This window comes from Eschrichtius robustus, chromosome 3 (genome assembly GCF_028021215.1).
Source record: "Eschrichtius robustus isolate mEscRob2 chromosome 3, mEscRob2.pri, whole genome shotgun sequence".
Classification (NCBI taxonomy): Eukaryota; Metazoa; Chordata; class Mammalia; order Artiodactyla; family Eschrichtiidae; genus Eschrichtius; species Eschrichtius robustus.
Window position 1 is genome coordinate 51179942 of NC_090826.1, and position 27443 is coordinate 51207384.

General features: G+C 42.1%; 1 protein-coding gene across 2 annotated transcripts in view; it reads right to left on the bottom strand.

Annotated features, from left to right (window-relative positions):
* Positions 1 to 760: 760 nt before the first annotated feature.
* The window catches only part of CYP2J2 (cytochrome P450 family 2 subfamily J member 2), a 30787-nt gene continuing 4104 nt past the window's right edge, over positions 761 to 27443 (bottom strand). The window contains exons 2-9 of one of the 2 annotated variants that reach the window (XM_068537994.1): positions 20238 to 20400; positions 17533 to 17682; positions 16976 to 17136; positions 14176 to 14352; positions 12224 to 12365; positions 9263 to 9450; positions 6407 to 6545; positions 761 to 1160 (exon numbers count right to left, since the gene is read on the bottom strand). In XM_068537994.1, the coding sequence (XP_068394095.1) occupies positions 1138 to 1160; positions 6407 to 6545; positions 9263 to 9450; positions 12224 to 12365; positions 14176 to 14352; positions 16976 to 17136; positions 17533 to 17682; positions 20238 to 20400 (1143 nt within the window). In that variant the 3' untranslated portion in view covers positions 761 to 1137. Of the gene's footprint in view, positions 1246 to 6406; positions 6546 to 9262; positions 9451 to 12223; positions 12366 to 14175; positions 14353 to 16975; positions 17137 to 17532; positions 17683 to 20237; positions 20401 to 27443 lie in introns of both variants that reach the window. The other variant, XM_068537993.1, reaches the window with a different exon arrangement.

Consider the following 27443-nt stretch of genomic DNA (forward strand, 5'->3'; position numbering starts at 1 on the left):
GTCTAATCACCTTAGAAAAAAAGACCTTCTGTATGGTTTAGGCCTGTTTACCAGGTGTGTTTGTGTTTGTCTGCATGGACCCCATGGACTATCAGGGGTACCTGGCCTTCCAGTTGATGCCATTTTCTCCCCTCAATGACTACATGCAGGAGGGTTGAGCAGGATGCTGGCATTTCTCGTTCCTGCTATAAAATATTCTACCAAGGCTCTAGGCTGTTGCGTTTAGGCAGGGAATACTTGCCAACCGAAAGCCGACATCAATTTGTGAGAAATGATCACACCCACCACATTGTCAAATCCAGTATGAAATGGCTTGCGAATAAATAATGCCTGAGAGGGGATTTAAGGTTAGGAGGCACCTTGAAGGCAGAAAATATTTCCACATTTGTTTCCCCCAAACCTGCTTTCCAGGTTTGGTTAAAGTGGTCACATTCTTCTTGGTCCTGGGGTCCAAGGCCAAGGAGTGTATCCTTAGGTAAATCAGAGAAATTTCTTCTCCATGGAAACCTGCCTATAAATCAGGAATCCTACCTGCCCTGCTGACTTCCCAGGGGCCATTCGGAGGCAGAAACAGGATGAGCTTGCCCAGTGCTACCAAGTGTGAGGGCCTTTCTAGCTGACCTCTGTGGCTGCCCCAGGGCCTGACTTCTCTTATCTACCATTTCGCACCACTCCGACCCGGGCCATCTCAACAGGCCAGCAGCAAGTCCCCGTCTAAGGAAGGAAGCAGGAAGGAGGCAGATCACAGCTATGACTTTTATGATGTGCTTTATGGTTTCCAAATCACTCTGGTTTTTACAGCAATTCTTCCTTTAGAGAAGGAATCACTATTCTCTTTTCATTCCCTGGCTGGAGAGGCAAATCACTCACAACATACCTGATTTGCTCAAGGCTCCACTGGAGATGGCAAAGCTGGGGTTGGGATCCTGTTTCCTCTGAGTCCAGTTCCTATGACCTGTCCTCAGAGGCACTGCATGCTGTTCCCTCACTGCCGAGCAGGCGCTCCTGCCTCGAGGGGACATGGCCATTCTTCCTGCTTTCCTTCCCCTCTCCCTCCCCGACAACTTCATGCCCGAGGAACGGCACAGAGGCGGTGGCTGACGGGAGAGATGGTCAGGCTCATTCTGAAGTTCAGACTCAGCTTCTCATTGTTTGGAGGCCTGAAGGTAAATTTTTGCACAAGGGAAGTAAAGAAAATAAACAACTCAGTTCTCGCCAACTGTTCTCCAAGGCACATCCGCTTACCTGAAAGACAAAAATATAAGGTGAGTTACCTGTTCGGGCGGCGTCTGTGCCCAGCAAGGACTGAAACCTTCTACCACGTCTTGTGAAACCTGAGCAAACGGAGGGCCTGCTAGGCCCTGGGGCTTTATGTACTCGGCTTACTTGATCGAAGCCACCTGAGTTAACCAAAGCCCAGCGAGCTAAATCCACAATCACACACTCCGATGCCTTCAGGGATGAGGCAGATGAGGCACAGGTGAGGCACAGGGTGTATATGAAAGAAGTCAGAGGCCTGGGTTGATCTAGCAAGTGAAGTCTAGCCTAAGGCCTTTCAAAAATCCATTAGCAAACAATAATGACAAAAGCAGACAAAGAACAAAATTCTAGGTAATTTTTCTCAATTCTTAAAAGAAAATTGTTGAAAAGTATAAGCAAGTAAACATCAGAGCAAGGTTTCTCAAGTATGAGGCATCTTTTCTCTTTTTCCCGTTTCCCTCCTTAATGACTGGAAATCTCTCTGCCGTGGCTACCTGTGCAGGCAGACACCATCTCATGCCACCTGTGCTTCACCTGTTCCGGGTTTCCGCCACGCCCTCCCCCTCATGAAGGTGCTCCTCGCCCGACTTGTGTAACAGCACCCCACGCTGGTCTCTACCACCAGCCCTCTTGTGGGTGTTTTAATAACTTACTTTCTCCCTAAGTAATATATATTCACTACAAAAAGAAAAAGAATTGTGAAAAGTATAAACACAATAAAAGATCTCATAATCAGGCAGAACCCCTGTTAACATTTTGACATATTTCCTCATGGTCCTTGTAAGGATTCTCCAGCACACCATCACTGGGATTACTCTCTGTAGCTAATTCTGTGTGCTGCTTTTACTACTTTGTGTTTCCCCACGTCATGAAACTTTCTTGGAAATAGTTAATATACGCATGCCTCTATTTTGTCCTTGCCTGTAATGAGTTGTTGAGGAAATAAAATTAGAGAGTATCTGCAAAAGTGTTCAGTAAGTTGAAATATGCTTCAGAATTATATCGTACTTATATTGTTTTGTGCCTGTTTCCCACCAGCGTGTGCCTATTTATCTCTGTTCCCCTCATCCTTACCTCTTTACCCATCACAAATAGTACAATGAGGAAATCTGTTAAAATAGTACCAGATCAGATGTATTGTAAATACCCAAGATTTTCCTAGAAGAATCCAGATATTGTGACAAAACTGGACCTAGAGAGTCAGGAACCAGGGTTAAAGTACAGGTTCTGCCAGTAACCAGCTCTGGGCTATGAGAAAACCCTTTATTCTTACAGACCTAAACGTGTCAAACTTGTCAAACATATGAGATAATCTCTCTCCTAACTACATTATGTGGCTGGGCAAGGATACCAGTAAGACAGGAGATATGAATTTGCTTTTAAAATTATGAAAACAAGGGCTACTTGATTTCAAAGCTTCATCCTGGACCACGGGAAACATGGACCTTCTCCTTGAGGCTCCCACTAACTAACCAGGTCAATTACCTCATTAGTAAAATGAGAACACTGACCTAGGGTTTTTGGGAAAAGTTCTTCCAAACCTTATCTCCTATGATCCAGTGACTTTTTAAACATTTTTTTGAAAAATGAGGACTCAGCCTCTTGCCTTTCATGAAGCTGTCTGCTGCTTTGTTGGATCAAGTGGGAAAAACTGAAATGAGGAAAAGAAAATATAAATTTGCAGTAATAGCTTTGCTATTTGCCCTGATTATGTACGTATCCTAATTCCACACCTGATCATCTTTTGCAAGAGAAGGGCAGGAGCTTTCCACACCCCATCCCTTGAGGGAGGCTGTTTTTAGAAAGTGCTGGATCAAGAATGAGGCAAAGCAGCTGTGCACCAAAGCCGGGAGTATGGCGGGGGAAAGCCAGACAGTGGTGTTGACTTCTTAACTCAGTGCATCTTTCAGGTTTCTATCTCTTGAAAACTGTTTAGCTAGGCCTCATTCTGTTACAGCTGAGGGAATCCCCAAATTGCTTGCCTTCTAAGAATTTCATTCTTCTCAGGCAGAAAGACAGATAGTGAGACCAACTGCTTGCAAAAATGGCTCCAATTTCCCCTCTCTCCCTGTACCCCCATCATTTGCAATGTGATTTCATAGCTCTTCCCATAAAAATTGTGCTATTTTCCCTTCCCCTTGCACCGGGTCTCACCTTATGACTTGCACTGGCAACAGAATGCAGGGGGGAGTGATGGTTGCCAGTTCCCAGCCTGGGCCTTAGGAGGCATTGTGTGCTTCCTGTTCTCCCTCTTGGGGTCTTTATCTTCCACATGAACACCAGCCCCAGCCGGGCTAGCTTGCTGGAGGATGAAACTTGGAAAAGAGCCCCATTGTCCCAGCTGAGGTCATCCTAGATCCACCTTCAGCCAGCTGACCTCCCAAAAAGGCCAGAGAGGCCAGCTAAGATCAGTTGAGCTCCCAGTGCAACTGCAGACTCGTGAGCAATAATACACACTTATTGTTTTAAGTCACTGAGTTTTCCACCTTTGTTATGCAGCAATGTAATAATTGATACATATGATATGAACTTGCTGAATCTTAAAATGGAAGGGCCTTTAAGTGGGGAAATGAGTTACATTGTAATTATGCAAGAAGGAGCACTAGATGAGAACAAGGGAACTTGAGTCTTAGGCCCTGTTCTGCCAATTCTTTGGGCACGTGATCTTGAATAAGAAACAATTCTCTCTTATTCTTAGTTTCCTTACATTAAGAAACGGCATACTGATCGATTGCCTGTCTAACTATTAATAACTGGGTTGCTGTAAGGATTAAATGAGATAATTTGCTTGCAAACGAAACCTGTAATTAAAAGGGTGTGTTATAACTCTCAATAGCAAAAAAAAAACAGTGAGTCAAGAATAATTATAATACTTAAAATACACAGGTGAAACTCTGCACTATAATAGGAAACCTGAAGCTCTTGTGGACAGGAAGACTGGAAAGTATTCCCATATCTCGTGTCTGCTTTCATGTTAGGAAGTGACTTGTCCAACTTGAGGAAAAGTGGCATAGAACCAGAGGAAGAAAGACACAGAAGATCTAATCACAATCAGTCCAGATACACTCAGGACAGTGTCCTAGAGCAGGAAAATCTGGGCTCCGGATCACGCATACATGGGTTCAAATTCAAGGGCCTCCCTTTCTGTACTTTAGTGGCATGATCAACAAAATGATACTGTCTCAGCAAATCAATCTATATTTAATTTAATGATAAGAAACCTATCATGAATTTCTGAGTGTCAACTCAGTGTAGCATAGTTACCTTTTTTAGGAGACACTGCTAGGAAGAGCACAGGCTTTAGTGTTTGATAAACCTGGTTAACATTGAGTTCTAGCTCTGCCTTGTGAGCTTTATAGCTTTTTAGATGCTATAAATGGCCCCGCCAAGCCTCAGGGCTTATCTCTAATGTGGTGATAATAGGAATCTGAAACTTGTAAGTTTACACTAGAACACATGCTCCTTAAGAGATATTTTTTTCTACTTCATTCATTGTCATATCCTCAGGGCTGAATGCCTGACACATGATAAATGCTCAGGAAATATTTATAAAATTAAGAAATTGGGAAATTAGTTGAACTGATCTCTGCAACATACCTAACTCAATACATGGAATATACTAAAATTTTTCTCACTAATTTTACATTGTTATAAATTAAAACACCCTTTTGGAACTGGCTGGCTTGGAATGAGAGTTTTCACTGCATCTTCTTTTGTACATTTCAAGTTGTATACCATGTAAATGTATTAATTAGGTTTTTAAAGGGTCATTAGAAGTTGAAACAGCAAAAGGACCTCTTCAGGGACCCGTTATAGAGTAGAATCTCATCTAGTTAAGCCTGTGGCACTTAGAGTCACTTGCGATGCCCATAATGAGAAGCAAGTAGCCCTTTTCCTTGCCCCGCCCCCAGCCTCTTCTTAGCAATTGGCTCTAGTTCTGTGTGAATGGGTTGCCCTAAAAAGATCTTGGAACATTTAAAACTCTATAAAGAAGGCAAGTGTTCAACCTTCTCTCTGGGAGACAGGCAGGGTCTGAGCTCTTGTTCCAGTGTTCTGGGGGACGGCAGAACGTGAAGCTGAAATCTCCATCAGAGTCAAGCCAGGACTTAGGAAGTAAGGGCATGAGTCCTGGTGACGCTCCACCCAGGGAATCCTGAGTTGCAACCAACAGCAAGAGTGAGTCATGCTGGGACTTCCCTGGTGGCACAGTGGTTAAGAATCCGCCTGCCAATGCAGGGGACATGGGTTCGAGCCCTGGTCTGGGAAGATCCCACATGCCGCGGAGCGACTAAGCCTGTGCGCCACAACTACTGAGCCTGCGCTCTAGAGCCTGTGAGCCGCAACTACTGAGCCCACGTGCCACAGCTACTGAAGCCCGCGTGCCTAGAGCCCATGCTCCGCAGCAAGAGACGCCACCGCAATGAGAAGCCCGTGCACCGCAAGGAAGAGTAGCCCCCGCTCACCGCCAACTAGAGAAAGCCCACATGCAGCAACGAAGACCCAATGCAGCTAAAAATAAATAAATAAACAAACAAACAAACAAACAAAACATGCTTTAAGAAAAAAAAAAAAGAGTGAGTCATGCTGGTGTGGACTGAAAACTGTTGCTTGCAATTCCAGTTAAACAGTGAAGGTTGCCCTCCATGAGCCATCAGTCACTGCAGCTGCCCCCAGTGGTGTGCTCTGAGTGGAATTCAGGATGGAGAAAAAGAGGATACTGGCCCTAGAGTGTTAGGATGCATATAAAGGAATAATTTCAATGAGCCCAAACTCTTGCATCTTCCCATAAAAAGAAAGGCACTAAAATCATAAACTTGAGATGTCTGGGTTTTTTTGTTTTTTTTTTTTGTGACTAGCAGTAATCTTTTGATGTTTGACTACATGGTTTTTTTCCAGCAAAAACTCCTATATATCCTCATTCTTTCCTTATCTTTTGGGAACAGTCCCTAAGAGCTATCTGAGAGGCTGCCTTCCCAGGGTAGAGTCCTCAGTTATGCCTCGAATAAAACATTCTCAACTTTTAGGTTGTGAGTTATTTCTTCCTGTTGAACCTGGAGACATTCCAACTAACGCAAAGCATATCAGGGAGAAGAGTAGGGAAGGGCTGAGAGTCTGGGTTCCCACACTCTTATTTCTTGCTACTCACCTACTGAGAAAGGCAGAAAGGCTTCCCTTTTCTTAAACCGTCCATTCTCCAGAAAATGCTCCGGATTGAACATGTCGGGGGTGGCCCACTCTGCGGGGTCCCTGTGCAGTGCAGTCAGGTTGGTCAGGACCATGGTCCCCTGGAGAAGGCAGCAAGGACTCAGGTAAGACTTGATCCACACAACACACATATGCAGAGGGGTGGCAGTCCCCCCGGCTCCCACACCAAGGCTGATAGCACCCTAAACTCCCTCAGCCTCCCCAGTCCGCTCCCTCTGAGCCCAACCCCTAGGACCCTGCTCTTTGCCATGGGACAGCTTACCATGATGGACTGGAATTGTCTGCTGGGAATTTTACCTGGGGAAGTGTGACTACTGACTGCAGAATGGATCTCTGCAGGGACTTGTCAGTGTATAATTTGGGAGGGAACATGTATGCATCAATAAGAGAAAAATGTGACATCTCCCACTCTCTTCCCTCCAATGTCTAGTCCGTTCTACAGAGAGTTTAATAATAGAATGAGGTCGCCCAGTGAAAGGAACCACTATCCTTCCAGATACATAACAAGAAACCCAGGAGTCCTCCTTAGTGCCTCCCTTTCCCTCATTCTGCCTTCATCCAGTCCTTAAGCTAGGCTGGTCAACTGTACTTGAAATTTCTCTTGATTCTGTCACCTCCATTTTATGTCCACCACTGCCCTCTGGTCCAGGCTACCACCTGGCTTGGTTATACTCCTATAATAGCCCTAACTATGCCCATTCCTCTCTTCCCCTTCAATGTGCTCCACACACTGAAAGCAGAGTTAGCTTTAAACATGATTTAATCATTCCACACCCGTCCACCCACCACACCTGGAACCTGATAGATACTCTTCAGTAGCTCCCATCACTCTTAGATTAAGGACACATCACCTGCTCCCTGTCTGAGCGACCCTCCTTCTGCCTGCACTCCCACTATATCAAGCTTCCTTCAGTTTCTCAAACATGCCACATGTTCCCACTCATTTCTGTGCCTTTTTACATGCTGTTCACATTGCCTGAAATGTCCTTCCTCTCCACTCTGTCATCGAGTTAACTCTTAATCATCCTTTAATCCTCAGCTCAAACATCACTTCCTTTGGGAAGTCTTCTCTGCCTGCTCTGGCTCCCACTCCTCATGGCAGCTAGCTTGCATCTTTCTAAAAGCCAGTGAGTTTTTTCCTTTGGGCAGTTACCATGGTTTGTACTTATAAACTCGCATGATTATTTTCCTCTGAGTTGTTTTCTGAGCCCTGAAAGTTTTAGGTGCTTAATGAACATCTGATGAATTAATAAAGAATAATAACTGCTATTTTGAGCACTTTCTATAGTCAGCACAAGGCTAAATATTATACATGCATGACCTCATTACATGTTCACCTGTGAGGTGGATTTAAATGCACTTTTACAGATAAAGAATTTGAAGCTCTGAGAGGTTGAATAAGATGCCCAAAGTCACAGGGTGGGAGGAAGTAGAACGATGATTTGAATTAGGATGTTTGACATCAGTTATGACTCCTAGCCTCTACAATGTATAGTCAATGGGATCTCGCAGTTCCCAGGATGATAATTCCAGTCAATATTAAAAATCAATGTTAGAACAAGTCTGTTGAGCTGGGATGATTCCCTGGAGCTAAATGAATTGCTATAAAAATGCAAAGATCACCTGTGAGATAATTTACCTCAGCCTTCACCCACAAGATGATCAATCAGCAAGAAAATAGTAAATGCAATTGCTGCAGGAATAGCTGCTTTTCCTGGCTCTGCAGGGATGGTGACTAAGGGGTGTCCAATGCGGAAGCTCCTCTGGCTTTGCCTTGAGATCATCCCCAGGTACAACAAACAGAGCAACTTAGACAAACTGGATCTAATGGATCCAAAGAGGTCCACCAAGGTGGAGAAAGGAAAGAACTGTAAATGTGCAGTGTGCAGAGAGGACACTAGGGGGCACAGGAGAGCTGCCTGCTGAGATCCTAAGAGTGGTGGGCAGAGTGAGAGCAGAATTTCCTTTGTGAGGACCGGGAATTTAAGAGGGACCCACTAAGGAATATTTCAGGGAGACTCTTTTAAAGTCAAAGTAAAGCAACTCCTGTGGAGAGAACATGGTGTAGTACAAAAAAGATGAGCCTGGGAATCAGAACAGTTCTGTTCCTGGAACCCAACTCTTGCCACTGTAGCTGAGAGATCTTATGCAAGATTAATTACTCTCTGAGCCTCGGCTTCCAAACTTATAAAATGAGGATAACAGAAGTATTCTGAAGACTGGCTAAGACATTTTAAATAACCTATATAGTCCATGGAACATAATCCTATTTAAAAAGCATTGGTTCCTTTCTCTCCTTTTCTGATATTTAATACTGCACACAATTGGATTGCTTTCCCTTGTGAGACAGTCCCATCAAGGGGCTGTAAGTCAAAGCTGGAAAAATACCAGTGGGGATATTATGTTAGAAACACCAGCATCAATGTGATGTTGGCCCAGGAGGTCTCAAATGTCCCTTCATATTTCAACATTCTATAACTCAGGATTATGAAGCAGAATTTTCTAAAGTAAGTCTGGCAGGTCCCTATCCTGTAAGAAGGATACAGGCTTTGCCTAAACACAGTTGACCTAGGAATCCCCCTTCCCCTCCGTAACACCTATTAGCATCCAGTTGAACTAATTTTCTAAGATCATACCCAGGGAACAAAACTAGTATTTCATCAGGCATAATATATATCTCTCTCCCTATTTAAGTGATTCTCTAGGACAAGAACACATGTTACTTTTCCAATTGAGATTCCCACCATTTACAATTATGAACTTGGAGATCTGAGGCTGTGAATGAGCCCCTAATTACCTTGGGCAGGTGGTATCCACCCAGGGTGGTGTCCACTGTCACCTCTCTGGGCACATTCATGGGGATGATGTTTCCCATTCTCTGCACCTCGTGGATGACAGCATTGGTGTAGGGCATGGACTCTCGAGCTGCCGTGCTCGGCTGCTGTGACTGGCCAAGCACCCTGTCGATCTCAGCTTGGACTTTTTCTGGAAAAGCAGAGGAGGTTCTATTATTCTATTATTCCATAACTTTCCTTGAGCCTCGTTAAGTTAAGGAATGGAATAACCAGGATCAAACTGGCTAAAGTTATCGTAGGCTCTCTAGACTAGCTCCTCAGGGAGGTATGTGAGTGGAAAGTGGGCCCTGGTGTGAGACAAATTTGGAGGCAAACTCTTGCTCTACAACATTCCTGCTGCACGTTACTGAAATTCTTTGAGCCTCAGTTTGTTCTTCTTATTCGTTAGGATAAATCCACTTCCGCTTTAGGATGTTTTGAGATTTACATGAACTGATTTAGGGAAGCAACCAACAAATGAAAAAAAATCCCATTAATTGTGCCCCAATACCTGTTTTCTTCTTTTTCTACAAAAATAGATATTTTAGCTGGATACCTGGTTGCACAGCTAAAGACTACATTTCCCAGATTCCCCTGTGACTAAGTTCTGGCCAACAGAATGTAAGTAGAGGGGATGTTTAATACTTGGAAGAGGCCCTTAAAGGAAGGGTGTGTGCTTCCTCCTCCTTCTTCCCTTCCTACTGGTGGAAAGGCAACCTTAGAGGTGAGCCATCTTTGACAGTGCCAACAAGGGCACCATTCTAGATACAGCAGAGCAACACAATGGAAAGAGCTTGGACCCCCAAAGGGTTCTGCAGAGTCCAGCTTAGAGTTTCTCATTTGAAAGAAAAATAAAACTCCTTTTTTTTAAGTGAACATTTAAAAACTTTTAAAATTGTGGCAAAATAAACATAATATATAATTTACTATCTTAATCATTTTAAGTGTACAGTTTAATAATGTTAAGTATATTCACATTGTTGTGCAACCAATCTCCAGAAATTTTTATCTTGCAAAACTGAAACTCTACATCCATTGAAGAGGATGCCATTTTGCACTTTCCCCAGGCTCTGACAACCACCATTTTACTTTTGCTTTCTATGAATTCAACCACTCTAGATACCTCATATGAATAGAATCACACAGAATATGCCTTTTTGGACTGGATTACTTAGTTTAGCATAATGTCTTCAAGGTTCATCCATGTTGTAGCATGTGTCAGAATGTTTTCTTTTTAAGGCTGATTAATATTCCATTGCATTCCACATTTTGCTTATCCATTCATCCAACGATAGAAACTTGGGTTGCATCCACTCTTTATGCCATTTTAAGCCATTGTTATTTTGGAGCCTCTAATAGGGAAGCTATATCAATACGCTAACTAGGTGGCTTTTAAATTTAAAAAGGACTTCCTTGGTGGTGCAGTGGTTAAGAATCCACCTGCCAGTGCAGGGGACACGGGTTCAATCCTTGATCCGGGAAGATCCCACATGCCACGGAGCAACTAAGCCCGTGCACCACAACTACTGAGCCTGTGCTCTAGAGCCCGCAAGCCACAACTATTGAGCCCACGCACCACAACTACTGAACCCCGCGTGCCTAGAGCCCATGCTCCGCAACAAGCAAAGCCACCGCAACAAGAAGCCTGAGCACCGCAAGGAAGAGTAGCCCCCGCTCGCCACAACTAGAGAAAGCCCGTGCACAGCAAAGAAGACCCAATGCAGCCAAAAATAAATAAATAAATAAATAAAATAAATTTATGAAAAAAAGTATCTGATAAATAAAAACACAGAGAATTTAAAAATAAATAAAGAAATAAATTTAAAGAAAACCCTGTAATTCACAGTTACAAGTGCATTTTGTAAGTGCATGACTCAGGACACATAAACATAAATATATACACATATAAAACAGACATTTATTCATATATATAAGGAAAGAAAGTTTCACAAAAAAAAGCCTTATCCTTAATACACAGAAAGCACTCTGATTTCCCTAATCTATTTTTTTTAATTTAGGGAAGAAAGTTAGTCTCGATCCACTAAATTGACTTTATGTCCTGTTAATAAACTTTTACCCACAGCTTGCAAAACTGTATCCCAACAGTTTTTATCCTTCATGTGCTTAAACCGTTCTGGGGCCTAGAAAATGAAAAATGATTGTAACAATCACTGTCCTCGAAAGGATTACAGTCTGTGGGGAAGATATATAAATAATGTGTGGTAAGCAAAGTAATGGAGGTGCAATTAGGCAATCTCTAAAGGAAGGAAATGCTAGTATTTTCCCAGAAGTGTGGGGAAACATCTTAGAGGGGCTGTGGTTGAGTAAACTCTTCAAGCATAGCTAGGGGTTTACCGTGTAGAGAAATTAGGGAAACACATTTTGGTATTATTCTTCTAGGGAAGAGCAGGTGTGACGGCCCAGAAGTACAAATAAGGACGGTGAAATTAAGTGACATGTGACTTAATGACGCCCCCATGCAGGGTGGGTAGAGTCGAGGCTGGACAGGCAGAAAGAGGCACAGCAGAGGGCATGATATACCAGATTAAGCAGTATGAACACTGTCCACAGGGCAACGGAAGACATCACTTAAAAGGAGGGAAGGCTGCGACCAGATTTCACACGTGAGTGGAATGGAACTCTTTCCTGGAACTCACCACAATGTCGGTGGACTTCACTGTTTTCCCCACTGGACTGCGCGTTTCCGGAGGGCTGGGACTCTCTGTTATAGTTGTGTTACATGGACCCATCACAATCCTCACAGAAAAACTGAAGAAGGTTCCCGTTCTCAAGTCCACCTGGCCCAGTAACTGTCCTACCTATCTCTCCATCCTATCGTGCTATCTTCTGGTCCCACCTTGGGACAGTGTGTTCCAGGGGGCGCCATTCTGACCTGGCCCAGGCCCATCCACTGACATGCTCACCTTGGATTTCGGGATAGAGGGCCATGTAGAGCAGACCCCAGCGCAGGGTCGTCGAAGTTGTCTCCGTTCCAGCAAAGAAGAGGTCCAGGGTGCTGTAGATGAGGTTTTCTTCGTGGAAACTTGAAGTAGCACTGCCCTTATGCTAGAAAGCACAATGATTATTGGTTTATTCAGATGGTTCTTAGATGCCACAACACAGGGGCCCTCATCCTAGAGAAAACGTGGAAGGAGAGCGCCCAGGAGAAATGACTTTCCCTTTGGTCATCTCAGGAGGCAGAGGCTTATTACTGCAACATCACTACAGTCCTCCTGCCCCAAGTGCTGGAAGCTTTTATTAGCTTTGGTGGATGAAACAACACAACTAATTTTTTTACACCCATAATTTGGGAGAATCTAGTATTACACTGGAAAAACAGCCTTGGGTTCCAATATTAGTCACACCATTCACTATCTGTACGACTTGAGCAAGTTAATAAACCTTTCTGTGCTTATATCCTATTCCACAAAATAGAAATAACAGTACTCACCCCTTAAGATGGCATTATGAATTATGCGAGATGGAAAGGACACAGAGCAAATTCTCAACAAATGTTTGTACTGATACCAGAAAGAATAACTGAATTTCTCTAAAGTACAATAATTCTCATATCCCCTGTTAATCTTCTCCTTTTTAGGCTAAACTTCTCTGATTCCAACAGCCATTCCTCATGGCACTCCAGCATCTTTGCCACGTTCCTCCAGAAGCTTCAATGCATCAACATTCCTCCCTCTGTGGTCCCACACCTGCACACCATATAGCAAGTGGCGTCTCCCCCTCTGAGGAGTAATCAATGCTTCTATTAATGTTATGCCAATAAGGTGAAACACGAGTGGAGTTGGAAAGACATCCACATTTCTGCCAACTCCAGGAGAACGAATGAATAATCTGATGAGTCAAAGATAATGACACAGATGCAGTGATGTGTGTTAACCAGAGGTGTTACTATGGTAAAGGATATACATCCCATTTTGCTTTTTTCCTGCTTCTTTCCTATAGTAATATTAAAAAGCGGATGACATGGTGATGAGGGAGGAAGGCAAATGTCCGTCCCATTTGAGGCTAATCTCTGGCAACGGACACAGATTTACTTGTGTTCTGCACTGGGAGCTGGGGGAAGGGGTAGGTAACTGGGCACTGGTCCAACTAATAATGAAACAACACTTATTCTTCCTTTTGTGTGTATCTCCCTCAGATATGGGCAGAGGACAGAGACTAGATCATGAGAAGGCAGTATTTGGGCTTTCCAAAGCCCTTAAGCCAAATACTGTTAAACCTCTATCTTTATTTCTAATTGTCTCATCAATGAACTCATACATCAATTCTGAGTTAATGTTATTCCTACACTCTATGACGTATTGCCTCTATTTTCCTCTCCTGTGGTAGGCTGAATAATGACCCACAAAGATGTCCATGTCTTAATCTCTAGAACCAGTGAATGTTACACGGCAGAAGGGACTCTGTAGATACAGTGAATTAACGATATTGATATGGGAAGATTATCCTGGATTATCCCAGTGGGCCCAATATAATCACAAGAGTCTTTATAAGAGGGAGGCAAGAAAGTCATAAAGAGAAGATGTGAGGATGGTGGCAGAAAAGATGCTATATTGATGGCTTTGAAGACAGAGGAAGGGGCCCTGCGTCAGGGAGTACAGGCAGCCTCTAGATACTGGAAAAGTCAATCAGTGGATTCTGTCCTAAAGCCTCAAGTAGGGGCCAGTCCTGCCCGCACCTTGACTTCAGCCCAGTGAAACTGGTTTCAGCCTTCTGACCTCTAGAACTGTAAGAGAACAAATGCGTGTTGTTTTAAGCCCCACGTTTGTGGTGATTTGCTACAGCAGCAATAAGAACCCAGAATCCCCTCATTTGCTCTTTAAGAGTAAAACTCAGGTAACAGCTCTGGTTTCCTCACCTTTTCTATTTCCTTGAGGTAAGCATCAATGAAGTCTCTTGCTTCAGCAGGATTCCAACCTCTCTTGTGGTTTTCAATCACACGGGCAACAAACATTTTCAGTTTCTCCCAGTTCCTGAAGAGCATTTGGTGGGGTCCAGGAAGGAAATTCATTATCCTTGGAAAGACATTGTAGAGCTGATGGAGAAAACAAAACAGTCATGGAGACAAGGGAGTGCCAGTTTTCTACTTTTGAAGACAATGAAACCATATTCTCTTTCCATCTCTTTTATTTACTTAAATTTAATGCTTGGAGTCACCCTTGACTCTTCTTCTCTCTCTCAACCCTCTTCTTTCCCCTCTGGCAAAGCATTTCAGCTCTCCATCCAAAATCTAACCAGTCTCGGACCACTTCTCACCACTCCATGTGCTTTGTCTTCCTGTACAAACCACCAACATTTCTTACCTGGATGCTGTAAAGTCTCCAACACGTTTCCTGATTCTATCCTTAACCCCATTCCCAGTCTATTTTCCACTGAGCTGCCAGAGGGATCATTTAACTGTTTAATTGATTATTTCACTTTTTGGCTCTCAATCCTCCAATGACTTTCCATGACATTTAGACAAAATTCTACACCATTCTCCTAGCCTGGAGCTCTACATGAGCTAGCCCCTCACCCTCCTGCCACCTCCTCTCCTATCACTCCCTGCCATCTTGCTCTCTTTCACTCTTTCAAGTCCAGTCCCATTGGCCTCTGTGAAAACATAAAAAATGTTCTTGTTTAGGACACTGCATTTGCTATTCCTTCCATCTAGAATGGTTTTCCTCTGAAATCTGTATAACTCCATTTCCTTTAATTCATTAATGTGCTGCTCAAATGTCACCTACTTGGACCTGTCTTACCTGATAATCTTACAGTTAGTAGCACTTCTGGTACTCTCTTTCCATTCCTTTATTTTGTTTTATTTTTTTCTGTGACAACTGTCATTAGTATGTGTATGTATATATATTTGGGTGTGTATGTCCGTGTGTGTGTGTGCAAAATGTCTGTCTATCTATGTATATGTATCTTTGTATCTATCTATGTATCTACATACCTATGCATGTATGTATCTATCTATGTATCTATCTATCTATGTATCTATCTATCTATGTTAAATATGTACGTGTATTTATTTATCTGCCCCCACTATGATGTAACCTCCATGTGGGTAAGATATTTTTTACTGAAATGAAGTGGTCTTTGACTATATTTTCTCTAATAATACATAGTAGAAAATAGATAGCGTAAGGTAATAGAAAGTTGCCTAGATTTTAAATGAAACAGGCATGGGTTTGACAATTAGCTCTGTTTCTTTCTAGCTATAATACTTCAGTAATAATAGTAATAATAATAGTAGTAGTAGTAATGATGTGATTTGTGGCTACTTTAGCTGCCAGTGGGGCCCGATGGTTATTTTCATGACTAAATGACATGAGATCCATACTGCACTTGACACAGAGCCAGCAGACCACTAGGGGATGTGCTTACATATTCTCATATCTGCTTGCACACATCAAGATGATCCATTTCACGTTTAAAGGACTGCTGTAAAAAATTATCTGAGATAAAGTATGAAGAGTTGTCCATCAAAGTGCCTGGTCTACTTTGGTTCTCTAAGAAATGCTTCTTACCCCTGCCCTACTGCCCCATCCTACCCTCCCAGGATTTCTGTTCCCTGGGAACAGTCAGCCGGGTACCCACTGAACTCCCATGACTTCCTAGGTTCTGTCTTAACAGGAGGGAAGAAACTGGAATAACTGGATGGGGGGGACTACCATGGTTAGAAGTGAGAGCAAGGAACATTATTCAAAAATAACACTGATAATAAATCATAATAGCTCACATTCATTATGCCCCTTTAATGTGCCAGGAATCAAGTACTTTATCAGTGTTGGTGTGATGGATCCCTAAGTCTCCAGCTAAAGATACTTGTTAAGAATAAATAAAACCCTTGGGGCTGATTTTCCCCTAGAAGTGTCTTCCAAATCCAGAAATGTGGCTGAGAGGCCAAGAAGCTGAGTAGAGGTTTTGACAGACTCACAGCACTGCCAGGACAAAAGTGGAGAGCAGGGCCCACCAAGGAAGGGGTGAAGTTTGACCCCTCTAAATCTATACCCTACAAAGTTAGAAGACTGATAATATCAAGTGAGGATGGACACGTAAGTAGTGCAACCACCTGGGAAAACTTTAAGTATTTTTTACAGGTGTAAATGCAAGAGAAACGAGTGGATGTGTCCACATGAAGGATTGACAAGACTGTTCATTCCAGATCCCCAAACTGGAAATCCCCCGAGTGTTTATTAATAGGGAACAGAATAACAAACAGGGGCATATTCATAAAATAGAAAAGTAAGCAGATTTTTTAAAAAAAGTACAACTAACATATGAATCTGAAAACAATTTGCCGAGGGAGAGTCAGGCAAAGAAGAATACTTCTGAGGGAGGATGGACATGGAGGGCTAAGGAGGGACATGGAGAGGAGAGACACAAAGGTGATGGCAATATTGTGCTTTTTAAAGAAAAGAACATAGGTCCATAGGTGCACTTCATGTAAAGTTTTGTACCTTACACGAATGTTAGAAACGTTCTTTGTCTATAGTCAATATTTAACAATATTATGTAAAATACTAAATTTAACAGATTGACTGCAAACATGTTTGTGTTAAAGTAAATTTTAAAAGGTTATATGTTAGCTTAAAAAAAAAAAGGAAGAGCTCATCTGTGTCTGACATCAGCCCAATATCCTTATCCAAGATAGGAAGTGAGAACTGCCTCACCTGGCACCACATTGATGTCTCAAGACATGTGACCTCATCCAGCAGCCTCAGCAGCTCCTGGAACTGATTGTCCTCGTAGTCAAAGCGCTCCCCAAATGTGATGGAGCAAATAATATTGGAAACTGCATTGTTGATTTTGAAGTGAGGGTCGAAAGGCTGTCCTAGAGGCAGAAGAAGCGATGGATCCTTCAGATTGGTTTCTTTCTCTTCCACTGAGAGTCTACTCTACATGACATATGACATACTGACTACAGAACCACCTCTGAGACTGTGGCCCCAGCACCCTACACAGGGTCTAACATACAGCAAGTATTCAGTCAATGCCTGGGAAGTCAAACTGATGACCAGGATTTAAAACCAATAATAAGTTTAATACCCATCTTCTTATTCTTAATTCTTGAGCTCCATGAGGGCAGGTCATGATTAGCTGTTCACTGTTATCCCCTCAGTGCCCTACGCAGTGCTGGGTGCAGGACAGGCACGTAGACTCTTATTAATCACCTGGTGAGTGAATGAATGAGCCACAGTTCCCTGCACCTGTCCTATGACACACTCACCGTTCTCCTCTACTATTGCCTGGATGAGGAAGTGGGTCTCTTCCTGAATGCGCTCCTCTAAGCTCTTCCTTCCTAAACCAAAGTTCTTCAGTGTTGTCAGGGCAAACCTTCTTTGTTCCTTCCATACCTGGCCTATGGACATGATCAAGCCTGGGAAAAAGAAAGCCAACATTATGAAAAGAAAGCCAACAAGAGCCATGGGGGATAATGCATCAGATGGAAGGAAGGAGAAGGGCATTAAGGCGCTTGAAAAGTATTCAGAGAAATAATCCCAAAGCAATAGATATAGTGGCTAGCATTTACTGACTGCTTCTAATGCCGGACACTTTAACATTTTTAATGCATTGTGTAATTTAGCAGTCACAGAACCTCTCTGAGGCAGGTCCTATCATAACTGCCAACCCTCCCAACAATTCTTTTGATAAGGAAACTGAGGCACAAGGGATAAAAGGGAACTCTGCAAGGTCTCAGAGTTAGTAAGCAGCTGAACAGGCATTCAAATTCAGTTCTGCCTAACTCCAAAGCCCATGTTTTGATTACTTGTCACATAAGTATATGTAAGTATTTATGTTATGCAACATACCAAGAATGCACTTAGGGATTAGACAAAATCCATACTCATAAGGAGGCAAGGCCTTTAAGAGAGGTCCTATCTAAGCTGGACCTTAAAAAATAAATGAATCATTCAAGAGCATGGAAGAGTGAAAAATCTATGCGGAAAGAAAAACACAGGCAAAGGAAAAAAAAAACCGTCTTGGTGTGTTCAATAGATGATCATTTATTTCATTAATACAGGTGAGGCCACACTTCTTTCATTTCTTCACTTCCAGAGCACTCTTCAACTCCTTCTAATATCTGCCTTTGGCCTCTACCACCTCAAGGACATGGCCTTCCCTGCTGTCCAGTCCAGGATCCTTTTCAACCTCATCTTGATGTGTCAGCAGCATGAGACACTTCTTTCTTCTCTCTTTTCCCAGGACGTGACACTCTCCAATTTTTCTCCTAATTCTCTGACTGCAGAGAACTTACCATACCTTTTGTTAATTCATCTTCTATTATATCTCAAAATGATCTAGTTCTTCATTCAAGTTCTGCAAGCCTCTTCTCCCCTTATCTCTGCTCCATTTTTGGGAAAATCTCATTAGCTCTTTCTGTCCCTCAGCTCCAGACATACATACAAGTGTCTGCTTGACTCTGCAGATTTAAAGGCATTTCAAACTCAGCATATCTATGACTGAATTCATGATTGCTCCATACAACTCCCCACCCAGGCCAGCCAACACCTTGCCCTCCTCCAAATATTCCTTCTTTCCTTTACCTACCCATTTGGGTATCTACCTCAATACCTCACTCTCTCTCTGTCTAGGTCATCATGTCTTATTGGATTTGCCTCCTGAACATCTTAAATCCATATATCGTCACGGCCACTCTCCTGGTCTAACCTACTGTACTGTCATTTCTTGCCATCTCCCTAGTCCAAGCCACCACCTTCTCTAACCTAAAGTGCTACAATAGTCTCTTGCTCCCTTTATTCCACTCTTGACATTGCAGCCTAAAGAAGTCTTTAAAATGTACCATGTAAGTACAATGATTCCTTTCTCTACTGAAACCGTTCAAGAGCTCCCATTATTATTAGGATAAAAAGCAACATCCTTAACAAGGAGATGCATGGAACTATTCCTGGCCAAACTCAGCACCTTCATCTCCATTTAATTTTCTCCATTTAATCCCTGTGCTTCCCACACTGGCCACCTTTCAATTCCTCAGTTCACTGTCCTTCTTCCCACCTCAGAGACTTTTCATACTCTATTCCCTCTGACTGATTGCTTCTTCACATTTGTCATTTACTTACATTAGCTTTTCCTGAGTCTCTGAATTAGATTAGGTACACCTAAGAAGTGCACCCTGCTCTTACCTTCATAACAGTTAAGGCCTGAAATTATTAGAGTAATTGATATTGTTTTCCTGAATGGAATGTAAGTTACAGAAGAACAGGATTTTGTCGTTCTACTCACTGTTCTGGCACTGGTGCCTAGCACTGGGCTTCACATGGCTGATAATAAATAGAGTGAATGGATGTAGAGTTAATGGATGAAATATTTCAGAGGAATTGAGAAGCACCTGAAAAATCTGGTGCTTTGGTAGAAGAATAAATCTGAGTTTTTCATTTAGATTTTTAAATGTGTTCGTTTATTTAATGATCATTTTAAGTGTTCATACCAAACTCTTCTAATATAGATGGAAGGGTTAAGATACCTTGTGGGGCACAGCCTTAATAATACAGCATAAGGAACTAGAGGCAAGAAGGGATCACATAATCAGCAGGAGGGAGCAGATCCACATCCATTTTCCTAGGGAAGAGATCTGAATGGGAAAGCAGAAAGAGAGAGAGAGAACGCATTGCCTTTCTTAAAAAACACATCACATCACTGAGTGATGTGAATACTTACTAATTAAAGCAGCCAGAGTGAGTTCATGCAGGTGATGCAGCTTCTCTCAAATCCCTGACATTAGGGCTAACCCTGCCAGGTTCCCTGAGGGGGTGTCTGTAACATGGAAATGCAGCCACTCAGCTTCTTTTAGGGGCAGGAATTTTATGATGGGCCTGGTCCCTGGGAGTGTTGGAGAATTACAGTCACAGAGGTACCTTTCACAGACTACAAGAATATCAAACGTACACATCTTATATTAGTCAAGAAACTTACCATTCTTCTTAAAAACACGTTCTCGAATAGGGGTTATAGGGCGGTTCACAAAGTTTTGGTCCTGGTGGACAAGGACTTCTTTGATTAAGGGCAATCCAGTTATAATAACTGAAGGCAAGTCACCGAATTCCAGGCTAAAAAGGTTCCCATATTTCTTCACAAACTGAAAAATAGTAAAATAGTCACAGAATATGCACATGTCTGTGTGTCCAGGAATAGAGGGTTTGTGTAGCTGTGGGAGCTTGGATGGGGGGTGGGGGTGTCTGTGTGCACACCTGTGTGTGCACTTAGGTCTGATGGTCTGATGGGGATGTTTCTACCTGTTTCCATTTCTCCTCCTCTCAACTAGACTCGGGCTGAATCCACTACAGGACATAGACATTCCTTATAAACATTCATTCATATGTTCAACTTCCTCGAATTGAGTGAGCGTCCACCATTAGTCCTGAGAATAAGGCCTAAAGATTTAACAAAATAAACAAGGTCTTTAACTGCAAGCATCTTAAAATCTAGGGAAGGGAGAGAAGTCATACATGTGACTCACCAGAGAAGGCTGAGATATGTTTAGTAAACATGGACTTCTTAGTAAATCATATCTGTTTAAACAAGAGAGAATGTCCCCTTCCTCAACATGTTCTAGGTGACAGAAAATTCATTATAGGGCTGGGACCAGGTATGGAGAAGAGCACACTAGTTCTGGAGCCATGTGCAAATCTTAACTCTATGGTTGACTAGCTGTGAGCTCCAGGGAAAGTTGCTTCACTTGTTCGGAGCCTCAGCTATAAAAGGAGAAAATTATTCTTCCCTCAAAGGGTTCTGTGAAGAAGAATGAGAGCAGCGATGTGAAAGGCACTTTGTTCCCTGGTACCAGGCAGACAGCCACTCGAGCCTCTGGGGAATGAATGGGCTCTGTGTGCAAAGGGATATGGAAGCACTTGCTCATGTGACAGACAGGACAAGAGCACAGGGATGATGTGCGAGAGAAAGGAGCTGGTGGTCACAGACGACCACGTCCACTGGGTGCCATGATAAGCACCTTTCACGTTTTATTTCATTAACCTCACAACTACCCTATGGTAGTAATGATTTTCCTTGCCTTTCAGTAAGAAAAATGAGTCCTAGCAGAAGTAACTTAGCCAAGGTGACAAAGCTATTGGGTGTTGGTGAAATTTGCCAAGCATTGTGTAAGATTTAAGGACAAAGCCATGAACCCAAGATGGTGCTTGGACCTTAGAGTTTAGTGGATGTAGGAGAATGAATGTGAGAATGAGGGTGAAGGAGCTGGGAGAGGAAGAGTGAGACGAAGAGAATGGAAGAGTGTGTGGGTGTGTCAGGAGCGTACACAAATGTTCAGGTATGTGCAAATATGGCTTGGACCGCAGTCAAGGGTCATAAATCAAAGTCATCCCTGACATGCTTACTCAAGAGAGGAATCTAAGTAGACCTGCCCATTCTTGCAGACTGCAGGGCTGTGTCTTACTAAGGCTGTGGTATCAAACAGAAGCGCTCATTTCCTTCAGGTATCTGTGGCCCCACCTCCCCAGCTGCCATGCACTTATGCGCTCCCATGTCACCTCAAGCTCCCTGGACTGTGTCACCCCTTCAGAGCAGATACCATGGATTTAGTCTCATTCCACCACCCTGCTCCCATATTAAAGACCAAGCCTGAACTCCATCCTTCCATTGTCTTGTTGGTCTACAGTCTTCCATCCATGTTTGTTCATCACTAGCACAGTAAGTCTGTCTTGTTAGAAAGAGCAGAGCCAAGATTCCACCTTAGTCTGGTCTGCCTCTAAAGTGCACTTCTTGTTCTAAGAAATGGCAGGAATGGGTCTGCATAAATCAATACTTCTTATTTCATCATGCTGAATGCCTGGATGAACTTCTTAGGTTTTACAGAAAGGATTTCTTGACTATTTCAGAATATATAGTAAAATATTTTTGGAATGGCTGAAAATCTCAGGTTAAGCTAAAGGACTCCTAACTGACAATGTATACAACCTGGAATCTCAGCTTGTTCTTGGAGGGGACTTGGCACTCCAGTAGTGTTTACTGAAATGAACTTCTACAGAGTTTCACCTCTTACCAACTCTCTGCCCTTGTATATTTCTAGTCCGACAGAACTACATCAAACATTTTTATGGCATGATCAACTGTGTAAACATGGATACATCAAAGGATCTCCTGCAGCCCTGGTACCAATGGTGGTGATGTCTACCAATTCTTAAGTAACCATACCAGTCACTGTGCCAATGGCTTTACTTGCAGGTAAATGTAAGTCCCAGTGTCATCTGAGAAGACTTTGTAAAGTAGAGAATACATTTTGATGTACAAAAACAAACAAGTTCTTAAGAAAAAGACAGTGTAAGGGATAAAAAAAAGAGGTTAAAAATAAGGTTGTTCAGCCTCCTACACTACTGGTGGGGATGTAAGAAGGTACAGCCACTATGGAAAACAGTATGGAGGTTCCTCAAAAAAACTAAAAATAGTGTTGCCATGTAACCCAACAATCCCACTCCTGGGCATATACCTGGACAAAACTATAATTCAGAAAGATACATGTACCCCTATGTTCATAGCAGCTCCATTCACAATTGCCAAGACATGGAAACAACCTAAATGTCCACCGACAGATGAATGGATAAAGAAGATATGGTACATATATATGATGGAGTATTACTCAGCCATAAAAAGAATGAAATAATGCCATTTGTGGCAACATGGATGGAACTAGAGATTATCATACTAAGTGAAGTAAGTCAGAAAGAGAATGACAAATACCATATGATATCACTTGTGGAATCTAAAATATGACACTACTGACACAAACTTATCTACGAAACAGAAACAGGCTCACAGACATAGAGAACAGACATGTTGTTGCCAAGGCAGGGTGTGGGAGAGGGATGGTATGGGAGTTTGGGGTTAGCAGATGCAAACTATTATGAATAGGCTGGATAAACAACAAGGTCCTACTGTATAGCACAGGGAAGTATATTCAATATCCTGTGATAAACCATAATGGAAAATAACATAACAAAGAATCTATATATATGGATAACTGAATCACTTTGCTGTACAGTAGAAATTAACATAGCATTGTAAATCAACTATGCTTCAATTTAAAAACAAGGTGGTTCAGGAGGCTAAAACAGGCTTAAAATCAGAAATGAAAATAGAAAAATCAAGAGAAAAGGAATAGCACAGTAGCTATAAAAGGCAAATAAAAGTAATAGGGTACAGGAAATTTCATATGAATGATAGATATTCCAAACATAAGATGAAGCACTTAAATAATAAAGTAGAGCAAAATAAATGTTTAGAATACAAAAAATTAGAAGTGGTGAGTTAGTGAGACAAGAGACTGAACCACGAGATGTAAAGTTGAGGACAATTCTACTTAATTTAAGTTCTTAAATTCAAAAGCCAACAGAACAAAGACAGGAAAAGAGAAAAAGGAAAAAAGGAAGAGTGTATCAATTCTAATTCCCACTAGCAGTAGCTGAGAGGGTCTGTTCCTCTGAGCACTCACCAGCACTGAGCTCTGTGTATGGCAGGAGTCGGGGGCGGGGGGGGGGGGTGTCGGGGGAGGGCGGGTTGGGCACAAGGAGGGCTAAGATTCTCTCTCACTCGCTAAACTGTATTTTAAAATGTGTCACTCAATGCATTTGCATTGCTTTTATAGTTACAAAGCGTTTCTCTCCAATAAAGCACAAAAAAGAAACCTAAGGCCATAGGGAATAAAGCTTTATAACACTTCTTACACTTTTTAAGTCGTAAAATCCTTCAAAAATCTAGTATGTCATAGATCTGGTAAAGCAAAACCCTGTACACATGAATGCATTTATGCATAAATGCAGTTCACCAGTCCCCTGGGGTCTCTGAACTCCTGCTAAGAATACTGGTCTCACTGGTAGTTCTTGGTGTTATGCTAGGTTTCTGAGAACAGCCTGTGGAAATCAAATTCAAGTTCAATCCAACAGATTTTTATAAAATGCTTTCAGAGTTGTCAGGCACCTTCTGACATTGCTATGTTATATGTGAGGGCAATACAGAGATCAATATGCTATGGTGTTTTCCTGAAGTGTCAAAGTCTCTTGGGGAAGGCTGACTACAGAAAAAAACTAATGCATAGTGGAAGATGATATATGTTATAATGCTGGAGCAAGGGGCATGAAGCTATTGAAAGAAGAGAAGAATTCCACTCCAGGTACGGGAGAAAGTTTCTAAGAGGAGCTGATACTTGGGCCAGATCGTAAATGAAGGTGTGGGTACCTGCAAAAGGATATGTGTTGTGAAGGCAAAGATTTTAGGCTGTGGGCATAGCATACACCAGTGCAAAGACAGGAAAATGTGGGCTTTCAGGAACAAGTGAGCTCTCTTTTCTGACTGCAATATAGGTTCATTAAAGAGCACTAACCCTGTGGTTGGTCAAGGCTGGGTGCTGGAGGTACAGGTCCTTAAGCTTAAGATGCCCCCAATCTAATGGAGCATACAGATAAGTAACCAGTTCTTATTATTACCATTCTGTACAGTAAATTATTAAATGGGGGAAAGCAGGAAGCACATAAGGGGACCAAAGGCTAGGATAGGTTTCTGGGAAAAAATACCTTCTCATTTGTGTACGGAGAGGGTAAACAAGCCTGGCAAGGTAATGTGAGCTAGACCAAGGATATACAAATGTCAAGTGAAATATTTTGGATCTTGTTTTGTTTGCAACTAGAAAACTGAATAGGAGAGGTAAGGGCAGTGAGTGCTTAAGAACTTGGATTTTGAAGTCATATAAATCCATTTATATCCAGCTTCTGCTTTCACTTTCTATGTGATTTTTGGTCAAGTTATTTAACTTCTCTGTGTCCCAGTTTCCAAATCTATAAAATGGGGGATATTACTAATTCCCATCGTTGGGATGGTGGTGATAAGTAACCATAATACTAAAATAAATAATAAAACTATTTATTTTTATTGTTATATTTGGGAGTATATTTTAGCAAAAGGACTCTGGTTAGATCTGGACAAAGGAATGCAGGGGAAGAGTGTCCAGAGAGTGGATTAATGCAGCCCACGCAGCAATCAGGCCAGACAAGGTATGCAACCTCAACTGGCTTTTCCTTGAAGTTTGTTACTATAAATTTTTGAAGAAAGGAGGAGGGTGGTAGATATAGAAAAGAAGCATCAACTATGTGCTAGGCACCCTGGCAGTAAACTGATATGCATGAACTTGTTTGATTCTTATAATAACCCTACAATGTATTCTTTGTTTCCAGAAAAAGAAGCACAGAGATTTAGTGCCTGGCTGGTGGTCATAAATGTGGGCTCTTCCTAACTCGCTCTGTATGTCTCATCCTTAACTGAAAGCATGAAGATATTCTCTCTCTCTCCTTCTGAGTGATGAAGTTCCCTAAATATTAGCTGGCCACATGACTTCCCAATCAAAAACCACATTTCTCGGCTTCTCCAGGTGTGGCCAATGGGACGTAAGTAGTGGTGACGTGTGCATCTTCTGGGTCATGTCCTTAAAGGAAAGTTGCTTCTCACCACCTGCTCCTTTCCCCTTTCCATGGACTGGAACTCATACGTGAAGATGTTGTAGGACGAGAGCAGCATGATAGAAGGAACTGGGGTTTCTGGATGACCTTGTGGTACAAAGCAGCCTTCCTACCCTGGTCTTCCTGCCTACATCTGAACTCACTTCTGAGAGAGAAATAAATTTCACTCTTTTTTTACACCACTGTATTTTGGGGCCTTTTTATTACAAGCAGCTTAATGTATAGCCTCATAATACATTTATCCACCTTATCTACCATTCTCCCACTTTAGTCCAATAAGATTTTCTCTTATTTAAATACATGCACATATAGCTGTGGTAGAGGAAGTTTAGAAAAAAAGGGGAAAAACAAGAATGGTTCATGGTTCCCATCATGCCATACGAATAGGCCAGTTTCTCCACTGCCCTCTCACTTTGTTTTAGCTCATGTCACTTCCTCCCATTTAAAAATCTCCTGTCCACTTTACTCCATATAACCACTTGCCTAACATTTCTTTCCAGTTCAGCCAAATTTATTTCAGCATTCTATAGAGGTTATTCCCAGGGCATCCCATTCACAATGATCCCACCTCATGATATCTCATTTGGTTACCAAAAGTTTATAACACACATTTCATCATACACTGTCTTGTACTGTGCCTGTCATATAATAAGCACTTCATAAATGTCTGTTGGATAAATGAACCCCTGAATAAGTCAATTATCCTCTAACTACATCGTGAAAAGTCAGGTAGCATAAGTCAGATAATAGGTAAATGAGTCAAATAGTCCTGTGTCCAAGTCCTTGTTTGGCCATTATCTATGTTGAATAACTTGGGGAAATCGCTTTACCATTTTCAGCCCATCTGCTCAGTGGTAAAATGGAAACAACATCAGAAGATTCCTAACTTGTGTGTCTTTTGTGAAGATCAAATGAAAACGAATATACATCCACATACAAGACCTAGCAGATAGTTAATGTTATAGCTGATAGGTAATGATAGATAGGTAAGTAAAGATAGATAGGTAATGATAGGTAGTTAATGATAGGTACTTAATGTTTCCAAATTGCTGGAATGTAAATTTAATTACAACTAAATCACACCATTTAACTCCATTTTTTTCACAGCCAAAAATATTTCATTGCAAACCTATATAAAATAAAATTTAACACTTCTGATGAAAAATCTTTGGGCCAGAGATAAGACCCTAGCCTCAGTTTCATCCCTGGCCAGTTTTATGACATGAGGCAAATCATTTAACCTCTTTAGTCATATTTATCTTAACGGTAAAACAAGGGCACAGGCCAAGTTTCTGATTTCAGACAAGAGTGAGTAAAAGCATCCCATTTTACTCGTCCTCCTCATCATGATACTGACACACACAAAAAGTAACACCAATAAAACCCTGTTCTCTGTAGTCAAAGGACCAGATAAAGGGTGGTCCACCAGGACAGAACATTTCAATCTTTGTACCTTCCTTTTCTGCAGACAAATACCATAAGAGATGTGGCCCTCCCACATCCTAATGAGGGGTTATAGCCATGGAGAAGATGCATGGAAACTTGCCTTCATCCTACCTTTGCAATAAGGCAGTGCCCCTCCCCTGCTGACTCTATGAGCTGAATTGTGACTGTCACCCCTGAACTGCAGTAAAGAGACTCCTTGAAGTAGTCAGTG